This window comes from Anguilla rostrata, chromosome 16 (genome assembly GCF_018555375.3).
Source record: "Anguilla rostrata isolate EN2019 chromosome 16, ASM1855537v3, whole genome shotgun sequence".
Classification (NCBI taxonomy): Eukaryota; Metazoa; Chordata; class Actinopteri; order Anguilliformes; family Anguillidae; genus Anguilla; species Anguilla rostrata.
Window position 1 is genome coordinate 29,048,058 of NC_057948.1, and position 10,801 is coordinate 29,058,858.

Genomic DNA, 10,801 nt, shown 5'->3' on the forward strand with positions numbered 1-10,801 from the left:
TTATGCTTTTAAATAATCTCCTTCAAACAATGTTTTTCATATTCTTTTGTGCCTATTAATATTCAAGTGGCAGAAACAACAATAATAAAATAAAATACAAGATTACAAAAACCCTTTTATTTCACAATATTATCATTTATACTTAGAGCTTACATTCTTTTTCTGTTTTCGATCAAAACTGAGAACTAAGGCTTGTGTTTTCTGTGATCCTGTCTATTGGCTAGCCTGTTTGTTTACAGTTTAGAACAAGTATCAATTAAGCACTGGGAAATAAGCTCATTCCACATCTTGCTGACTCTGATGGACTGACATTGCACCAAGACGCTTGACACTGCTCAATGTTTATACATTTAGAATTGCTTTTAGATCTACTTTGAGGCAGCATGATGAAAGGCACAAAGCTTCAAACTGCTTTCCTGTCCTGATATCTTCCCTCATTCCCTCCTGTCTGTGCTGACTGCAGAGGGCATGTGAGGTGTGCGTCTGTCACCCACAGAGACTGCCGGTCACTTCTGCGGCCTCCGGGCTCTGACGTACTCTGAAGCGTAGGACTCCCTCGTGCTCCTCAGTTCACGCTCTTCCTCGTCTTCCTCCGATTCATACTCTTCTTCATCCTCCTCCTCCTCCTCCTCATCCACTTCCTGCTGCCTGCGTAAGGTGCTGCTGCGAGCCTACAGAGAGGAACACAAGGTTCTGCATTAACTGCAGAGCAAGCTTAGGATAATTCTGTCCTTTCTAGCCAAAGTTCCAACATACAGTAGCTTAGCCAGTAGCATCTCTGTTTTACATCAACAGACAGAATATAGCCACATAAGCTGCACGTTGGATAGCTGCATTGTACATTATGTATGTATACAGGGCACTGGGCATTTCTGTTGTCTAGAGATCATTGGTGTATCAAATGAACATTTAGGAAGGAGAGGATGCACTGCCAGCATTTTCTCAAAAGAGCATTATCTGTCAAGGGCTCATTGCCGCAGTCAGTACATGTGGCGTGTGTTATTGTGTTTTTTTGTTTTGTTTTTTTAATTCCCAAACGTAATCTTTTAAAACATTTTTTAAATTTGCTTCCCCACAATTAATCAAATACGTCTACTGATTAGGCCATGTAATGCATAAAATACATGGCACGTACATGAATACATCTGACATATCGCATCATTGCGTATTGCATCATTGGCAAAGCGATGCTTTGCGAACCCACCTTCCTGGGGTAATCTGCTGTCTGTCTCAGAGAGGAGGGGGTAGGGCTGGGGTAACGGGGCATTGAGGATGTGAAACGCACACTCTGGAGCGTTTGATTGTCCACGGAGTTGTCATACATCTGGAATCGTTTTGAGAACATCTGCAAAGACGAGGGATAAAGTACAGCCTGTTACCGTCTGCTGTTGAACCAAAGCCGAGCAGCATTTATATACGTTAATCACTGATCTCTGCATTTATACGGCAACCACTTCTTGTTTTTCCTGTTCACCTCCAAGTCTTTTTCTATGTCCAGGCTCTGCAGGTTTTGGAAAGTACTTGAGTAAACCTCCAGGGCCTTCGCATGGAAAAGCATCTCAACAGTTAAGAAGTCTGAAAAGATTCCCTGAAACGAGAGACAGGTTACTTAAAACACACCGTTTTTGTTCTACATGCTTGTCTGTGTTTGATGTACATGCGATTCAATTCAATTCAATTGAAAGAGCCTCATTGGTGTGGAAGTAATGAAACGATACCGCCAATGCCATAGTATTGATATATACGTGAATAAATACTTTTATATATACATATACAGTAGCCCGCACTGTGAGCATTATCCGTCACACCTGATCAGCTCAGGGGGGAATCTGTTGTAGTTATGCCGCACGCTACAGACCTTGACATCCTCTAATTTCTGCCTCTGGAATTCGATCATTGTCTCCTCGAGTTGTCGAGTGCTCCGGCTCATGTTAGTGGAAGCTTTCAGGGCGTTAGATTCGGCCTATGAGGAGAGGATGAATCTCAGAAGAAAGCAGGGCACAATGTGCTTTCTGTTACGAGCGGCAGCGTGGCATGATGGGTAAGGACACTGTCCTTGTACCTTTGAGCAAGGTACTTAACCTCCATTGCTTCAGTATATATCCAATTGTATAAATTGATGCAAGGTAAATGTGTAAAAAAAAAAAAAAGTTATGTAAATTGCTCTGGATAAGAGTGTCTGCTAAATGTCTGTAATGTAAGGAAATGTTATCAGCTGAGGATGAACATAGGATGAGGAAGACAACCAGTTACAAACTGAAGGTAACAACTGATTGACTATGTGAATATATAATAGTCAGAATACATCAGTGGGTTTAAAAGGCTTGTTTGCCTAAAGATAGTCATTCATGCTTAATAGGTAATTGCCATCTGTGAGTAAACTTCTACTTGCTATTGCTTCATTACAATCGAAGATAAATATTTGGTAGCTAGCTGCCATGTGGTAATTAAACATTTATTTGCTAATGCACTTCAGAATTTTGTAGATAAAACAGATGTTGCTTACTGTTTGGAGTACTGGTTATGAAAGCAAACGCTACATCACAAAAAGGGGAAAGGGATTTAACATCTCAGCAGTATTATTCATCAGAACATAATAGTGCTGCCTGAATGTCTGTTTGTTAATGTGACTTTTATGATGTGTTCATATTTCCATTATTAGGGCAGTGTAATGAGACGCGTTACCTGAGACTGAGAATGTAGAATTAAGGGAAATATTTATGAAAGTTCACAATTATGCCATTTATAATTGGTTTCACAGGAATCATAGAACCATATGATGTATTAAAACAATAAAAAGTGTTACAGTACAGTGTCTACCATGATCCCAGCTGGCAAAAATGAAAAACAGTTGCCAGATTGGAACACAATTTACACAATCTTACGCATGAGATAATCAATCACAGAAGTTCTTACTGTTACCAACATTAGAAAGCTAATACCTACATTTAACAAAAAAAGTTAAAAAATTTGAATCACATCACAGTATTGCTGTAGCTTGCTAGCCAGTTAGACTAAGGGTTTTTAAACATTTTCATTGGTTTATTTGGTGCAGTACATTCGACAAAATTTGCAATAAGTGGCAATAAAAGGGCACTGTGTTAGTCAATCACAGTTGGCTGATCAGTTCAAGACTGAACCTGTCTAGGCTACAGTACTTGGCAGAACCACCAAGTCGGCCAATTAGCTGAATGGCTGAGATCTAGTACAGGAAGGATACAATGCCCTGCCTATCCGATGGGTTCTTCAGCCGAATCCTGTCCAATTTTTGCACCTCCTTCAGCTCGCGGTTGCGTTCAGAATTGAATTTCTTTATATCTGCCTAATATTCAAATACACAATTAATATGATAAATGGCATACCACAGCAGAGGATGATTTAGAAGAATGTATAGTTTACAGTATAAGGACTAAAATATGCACGTGTCTAGTTAGAGTGACCTGAATTGATGTGTTCTAACATGAATAACATCACAATGCATTGAACTCACGCGCTTGTTTTTGATGATGTCCCCATAGGCTTTGAGAGGAGTGACAACTCTCATTTCTAACCTCTCCACCTGTCAAAAACGGTGAACAGAGCGTTTGATTCATGCAAGTGGGCTCCATCGCGGAGTGCTAGCTAGCATCGATAACGCCCCTTAGCGCGGTCTGACCTCGGCTTGCCGGTAGTCCTGCACCATGGCCAGGTCCTCGGCCAGGTTCTTCAGACAGGCCCGCAGCTCCTGCTCCTCCGTGTTGGCGAAGTCGCTGAGCTGCTGGACCAGCAGGTCAGCCTTGTCCCTCAGCCTGGCCGTCTTCCTGGTGTAGGCGGCCAGTATGGCGCAGAACTGGCCCATGTACTTCTCCGTGTTGGTCACGGAGGACTCCATCATCTTTATCTGTGAGTCCCTGAAAGCATCGCCGGTCACCGCTGCGTACAGTTACCTGCTGCTGGTCCTGTTCTTAGAGTTAGGCTTAGAGTTCAGAGTGAAATCTGTGCACGGTGTATCATTCTGGTTTTAACCTCAGATAACCTGAGCCCTGCCATTCCCCTCCCTGCTTTGATACGATCTTTTCGTGGTATTGCTAGTTTAGTTGACTGAAAACTTTACTGCCTTTATGGATTTTACATTTCAATTGTACAATACATTAATGTAATATACAATACAAACTTTACATTTTATAAACAAAATAAAGATATAAGGGTAGAAGATGTCCAAATTCACTCCTTGTAGTGAGAGAGCATAATTAGCTATATAGTAGAAGTCCTATAATCCTTTGAATATTTCTAACATTTGCTAGGCATATAATTACGTCAATTAAACAAAGATCAAACTATTTTCCCTGCTGTCTTACTCTGGGTTGTATATCTATACCATTATTGTAATGTTTCATTTGTGCCATCCAGCCCTGTTCAGACAATAAATAAGTATTTAAGTATCAGACAATAAATATCAGACAGTAGATAAGTATACCCTACCTGGAAATCATAGAATTCATGTTTATTCCACTGGTGGACAAAACAACAGATCCTTTGAAATAGCTTGTTTGCAACTGCCTGCTATCCGACCACCACCTGCAACAGGTATCAGGAAATCTGTCACTATGGAAACCACAACAGACAATGATCACGTTTTCTTGCAGGTTTATGTCTTTACCACAAGAGGGCAGAGCAGGCTTACATCTGTATTTTCACATTTGAAAAGCAATAAAATTGTGTTTTCAGTTGACTTTACAGCAAAATGAATTGTGCTGGCATCACCACAATTTATGTGGTGTTTATAACTTTGTAAATAAGCACACAAACATTTGTAGTACATTTGTGATGAGGGAGGGGGATGCAATGCCTTGTCAGCCTCTGCTAATGAAATGTACATTTCCATTTAGCTGAAGCCAAACCAGAATTTTTGTTAAGGAATGTGGATTGTTGGAACGATGTGTGCAGTGCATTGCCCATTTAAGTGAATTCATTGTATGTAATTCAAGTGCATTCACCAAAACATAAATAAATCCTAAACAGGCTCCCTGTTCTCCTGGTAGCAATTTTCTTGCCCAGATTCAGTTAAAGCCATAAATTATAAACGTAATTGGAGAATGTAGACAACAGACAACAATTGCTATCATAGATTCGGAAATAAGCAAAACATTGTCTTTATCTCAATCACCCTTTTGGACCACATTTCCTGGCAAAACAAATTTTAACTGACTAGTGCTTCCAATAAAAAAAAATGTTGATTTAATTTAATCATCCTGGCTAACAACCGTGTGTAGAAACAGGAGTGGAAATCCTTAGTAACACTGATAAATTTCCGCTCTTTGTGACATGAAAACCCGTAAGTCAGTGTGGCACATTCAAGTCTGATCATCCTGACCTTTTCGCCTACCATGATTACAGCTGGATGTTTGTGATGCCACACGGATATCAGCTACTTATGGTAGAGGAAGTTGGTGTTAATGTGAGAGACCTCTTGTGAGGGCATGTGTTTCTCATTTTTATTTTCTTTTTTTTTTTGTTTAAGAGTGGAAGATGAAACTGTGTGTATGTGTGTGTGTGTGTGTGTGTGCCTGTGTGTGCATATGAGTGTGTGTCTATGTCTGTGTGCCTGTGTGTGCATGTGAGTGTGTGTGTGTGTGTCTATGTCTGTGTGTGCCTGTGTGTACATGTGAGTGTGTGTGTGTCTGCGTGTCGATATCTGTGTGTGCCTGTTTGTGCATGTGTGTGTGTGCGTGTTTTATGTCTGCGTGTGCCTGTGTGTGCATGTGAGGTGTGTGTCTGTGTCTGTGTCTGTGTGTGTCTGCGTGTGCATGTGAGTGTGTGTGTGTGTGTGTGTGTGTGCCTGTGAGTCTGTCTGTGTCTGTGTGAGTCTGCCTGTGCATGTGTGTGTTGGACAGAGGAAGAGGTGGGCTGTGAATTAGGCTTTGATGCGTCTGCCAAGTTTCCCCTATGGACAGCAGCTGTTATCTACCGTGATAAACACTCTTGTCTCGTTGCCGCTGAACGCTCCCTAAGATCGCGGTCCCCCCCTATCCCCGCCCCACCCTCCTTTCCTTATTTAGATTAAGGGAAATTGAAACAATGTTTTGTGCCAGCCCGCCCCCTTCCAGGACAATGAGGCCCTTAATATTCCAATATTCCGCCAAGTTTACATGAGTCACCCGAAGCTGAGCGAAGGAAATGAGCGGATGCCTCCACAATCAAGAAACAATTGCCAGTAGAGACGCTCCTAATTACAGAAAAGCCGGGTATAAATCTGCACCTCGGGCTGTTGGAAGGAGGGGGGCTCGATGGGGGGTGGGGGTGGGGGTGGAGGTGGGGGGGGGCCCACATGTCTTGCATTGAGAGAATCAAAGCTTAGAACAGGCTGACTTCCCTCTCCCTGCAACAGCACACTCTGTGAATGACAGCTTAGCAGAGGGAGAGAGACGAAGGGAGGGGGGGACAGGGAGAGGAGGGATAAAGGGGTGAGAGGGAATAATAAAACTGCCCAGGGCCACTGAGGGGAGGGGTGGGGGTGGGGGGTGGGTTGGGGGGGGGGGGGGGCAGAGGAGCCGTGTGAAAAAGGGCCAGAACACTAATCTCCCCCCTGTGGCTCGAGGAAGCACAGTGCGGTGTGTTATACACTGCTTCCCATTATCTGTTCTCATTGGAGTTTTTCCCCCTCTAACCACGAGCACGTGGATATCATGGGTTACTATTTGTGAATTAATCTGGCTCTCATATTAATGGCATTAATGGACGCGTGTGATATGCATGGATTGTGCGTTCATGTGCGGAACAGGAGCTAGCGTAGCTGGGACCGTGGTCTGCTGATACATTTCTCTCGCTCCCTCAGACTCCGATCCTGCTGAGTGATGGGGTGCCAGCTGACTTCCTGGAGCAGACAGCCCAGCTCCCCGGCTGTGAGCAGAGATTGAAGAGGTGTGTCATCGCTAATGAAGAGAAACTCAGAGTCACATCGAATCTTCTTCTTCTCCTAGGGTAACAGTGAGAGTGATCTAATCTAATCCCTCTCTGTGAGTTTCGCCCTGGCATACCAAGTCACACTGAGCCCAAATGAAATGTTTACCAATGGGCACCATTTAAATGAACAACATGGTAAAGGCCTTTGCTAAAAAATAGTTTGAGTTGAGATTATTTTCATCCTAAGCACTTAGGTACAGAAAATTGAATAGATCGTACTGGGCTAACCTTGAAATGGTAACATGTCCTTGGTTCCTGGTAGTATCTTAGCAGAAATTTGTAGTACAGTAGAACCTCCAATGATCTGTCAACTGCACCAAAGTATATGATATGGTTAGTGAATTCCAAAAGAAGAGAAATTTGATTATATTTGAATATTTATTGCAAATGTACAAAATTGCCATTAAATGTGTAGAATGCTTTGTGTTATCCCTATTATGTCCACAAGAGAGCGCAAGAAGGTCAGAAAGGCAAAGTAAGGCTAATTTTGCACTTAAATATTTTACATAAATGGTTGGTGGATAGCTGCGACAAAACACAAGACACTCCGCATGGTTAGAGGCAAGTGCCACGTGTGTGTTTTGTTTTTTTTGTTTTGTTTTTTTACTTAATTTTATTATTGTTATTACTTTTTTTTACGATGTTCCCTGCTGAGGAAAAAACACGGTTTGCTTGAACTAAATTGCCTGGAATGCTCAGGTATTTCTGCGCTATGCAGACAAGACTCTGGTGAACTTGCTTTCCATTCATCATCATCTGTATCTGTTGAACATTAATCAGCTCTGGTAATTTTGTAACAATTCAAAACCTGGCTCGCTATGCGCCAATGAAAAAAAAACGTAATTCTGAAACAAAAGATAACATTTTTAAAACAGCATGTTCGAGTTTCCGCGTGCTCTTAGCCATAGAATACATTATAAATAGAAGTCGTTCAGAGATCTGGGATGTTTGCATCTTTGAAAGCCACTTGAAAACAAACCCATTTCAAGAATTTTATCCGCTATTGGCAATAGTGCTAAGATATGTCCGTTAGCATATTTGTTATATTGTATTCAAGCTTTTTTAAAAAAAAATTTTCAGCTTTGACTCATTATTGCTTGTATTTGCTTGCGTTTCTCCATTAGCGATAAATAATAATGAACTTCCTGAGCAGCAGCGGTGTGTGCGGCTTCTGGTTGGATGCCCGTTCTGACGGGTGACGTCACATAGCTTTGGGGCTCCACTGTAATTGTAAAAGTCCCGGAGTCTGTCTCCCCGCTCGCGGTGGCCCTCTCCTGGGAGCTGACGGGGGCCTCGTTCACCCCCGTGTGAGACTGCAGATTTGAGGAATTATGGTTCATCAAGCCGCTCAGAGGTGATCTCTCTGCAGCCTGACCTTTCTGTGCGTCAGGGCTGCTGCCGGCGTCTGACTGCTGTAAGGCCCATTTGGTCCCTCGCCTCTCTGCCCTTTCCCTAATGCTCCAGGCCTCTCTTTACTCAAGCTTTCTATTCAACTCTGTCCAGCTTCTCGCTCTCTCTCACTCCCGCTCTCTTTTGGTCTCTCTCTCTTTCTCCCCCCTCTCTCTCTCCCCTCCTTCTCTCTCTGTCTCTCCCCCCTCTTTCTCTCTCTTTCTCCCCCCTCCCTCTAACTGTCTCTCTCTCACCCTCTCTCTCTCTTTCTCCCCCCTCTCTCTCCCTCTCTATTTCTCCCCCCTCTCTCCCCTCTCTCTCTCTTTCTCCCCCTCTCTCTCTCCCTCTCACTCTCTCCCTCTCCCCTCTCTCTCTCTCTTCTCCACCCTCTCTCTCTTCTCTCTTTCACTCTCTCTCTCTTTCTCCCCCTCACCCTCTCTCTCTCCCTCTCTCTTCTCCCCCTCTCTCTCTCTCTCTCCCCCTCTCTCTCTCCCTCTCACCCTCTCTCTCTCTCTCTCTCTTCTGCTCTCTCTTTTTCTCCCCCCTCTCTCTCTGTCTCCTGCTGTCCGCCTTTCTCGCCATCCCCTCTGCTTGGCTCTCTGCACAGAGAAGGTTAACAGCTGTACCACATACCAGCAGCATCTGTTTTCCCCATTTACTGCCCCCCCCCCCCCCCCACACAAACCCCCTCACTCCCACCTCCCACCTAACCTCCCCCCACCCCCTAACCCCCACCCCCCATGAGGATGTGACCTCCGACTGTGGGCTTGTCGCTGGCTTTGGCCAGCCCCGCTGGGTGGGAGTACCCCCCCCCCCATACCCCCCGACACCAGCTCACTCATTGTGCGCCCCTCGACTGAGCCCCCCGAGCTGTCAGCGCCCCCGAACCCGCTCCCTACCTGACCGGGCCCAGCTTTGGGAAGACACACAAAGATCCCTTTCAATTGTCAGCCTCGGTGGAAAACGCGCCGGCCTCAGGCTGAGGAGACTCACATACGCGGCGGCCTGGAGAAACTTAATTTAAACGTCACAAACGTAGCACGGCGCCGAGTCTAACGTTTTATCAAGAGCGGAGGTTTATAATCCCCGCGTGGGGCATGATCTTCATTTATGAATGATTAATGCCCTCTCGCATATTTTTAGCTGCAGTCAAAACAGGCTTTTTTTTTGTGAAAGGAGGGGGAAACAGAAATCTTTGGCGCGGTTCATTCAAAAGTAGGATCCCTTGAATTATCCCCCTGGGGTGTTAATGTGAAGTTTTATGATGGATATTTAGGGTCTGGGTTCTTCTGCAGTAGTGGGAATTTATGTTGTTGTGGGAGCCTTAAGCTTTTCCTCCAATGTGAATACATCACGCTGACTTTTGTTGAACAGTTAAGTAATTTGTGATTAATAGGGGAGAGGACATTTCACGACAGTTATTTTCTTTCGCCTCGGGGAACTCCCCTGGGTGACCTAGTGAAAACATGAGGGAGCCGTGGGGTGATCCGTGCTGTTGACACTGAAATCAACAAGGGTAGGGGTGTTCAGGAAGGGGCACGGGAGCCTATAAAAAAAACAAAATAAAGCACGTAAGAAACAACAGCATTCAGGAGTGTATATTCACTGTGTAAGGAAGAATACATTTATTCTAAAGGCTTTTGATCATTGGCTGGCACCACGTAGCTTTCATGTGTGAAACGGTAGGCATGGCCATGAATCACGTGGCGATTGTTGCGTAATAAATTTACGGGCAAGATTTATGCAGGGTCGTCGATCACCACATATGCTCTAGTGTGAGGGCGAGATTAGTACCACAAATTATTGTTTAACAGAACTAGGGTGCAATGCTGCAGCTGCTGGTTTGGTCACACACTGGGGTCCAATTCATTTCTGACAGTTTTGGGCCCTGACATAACTGCCCTATTGTTATTAAGGGTACGGTGGGGGGCGAGGGGGGGCAGTTTGAGGGAGTCTCCCAGTCCCAGTATGTCATTAGGACGAGTGCAGGCAGCGGGGCTGGGAGGGAGGGAGGGAGGGAGGGAGGGAGGGAGAGTCGAGCGATCACAATCCTCGCCTTCTGCTCGACCCGGGACCCAGGCAGCCGCCCGACTCTGTGGTCGCCCCGACTCTGCCAACGGTAACAACTGCAAAGGGTTTGTGAAAGAGGGCTTTTCACAGGTTAAGAGAAAGAGGCAGCTTTATTTATTTCTGTGTACAAAGGCCCCGGGAGGCTTGGCGGGAGGGGCGGGGTCCGGAGCGCCTGCGTAGAGACGCCCGCCCCCCCCCCTCCTCGTCCCCCCGCCGCCCAGCCAGGCCGACTGCGGCCGCTGCCAGGCGGCTCCCCGCAATGACACGTCTGACAAGCTATAAATCAAACGGAGCAATTAGAGCTGGTGCCAGCCTCTCCCAGCCTGCCACAGAGCCTGGACTCACGGGCCCGCCTGCCTGCTCTTCTCTGCTCTGCTCTGCTCTGCTCTGCATGGGCCTC

At 45.1% G+C, this 10,801-nt stretch overlaps 1 protein-coding gene across 1 annotated transcript; it reads right to left on the reverse strand.

The window, feature by feature from the left end:
* Positions 1-97: 97 nt before the first annotated feature.
* On the reverse strand, positions 98-4,577 carry LOC135242136 (CBY1-interacting BAR domain-containing protein 2-like). The gene is made up of 9 exons (XM_064313064.1): positions 4,462-4,577; positions 3,656-3,890; positions 3,491-3,559; positions 3,221-3,322; positions 2,686-2,691; positions 1,859-1,963; positions 1,475-1,588; positions 1,205-1,345; positions 98-671 (listed from the first exon to the last, which is right to left on the reverse strand). The coding sequence occupies exons 1-9, from the start codon at positions 4,479-4,481 to the stop codon at positions 507-509; spliced, it is 957 nt and encodes a 318-aa protein (XP_064169134.1). The 5' UTR covers positions 4,482-4,577; the 3' UTR covers positions 98-506.
* Positions 4,578-10,801: the final 6,224 nt, after the last annotated feature.

Bases quoted from the DNA above. Each gene is read 5' to 3' on its own strand.
- LOC135242136 (XM_064313064.1), bottom strand. From the start codon at position 4,481: ATGAATTCTATGATTTCCAG. The intron at 3,560-3,655 runs GTCAGACCGCGC...CGTTTTTGACAG, and splicing joins AGGACTACCGGCAAGCCGAG to GTGGAGAGGTTAGAAATGAG. The intron at 672-1,204 runs GTGGGTTCGCAA...TCCTCTCTGTAG, and splicing joins CAGCAGATTACCCCAGGAAG to GCTCGCAGCAGCACCTTACG.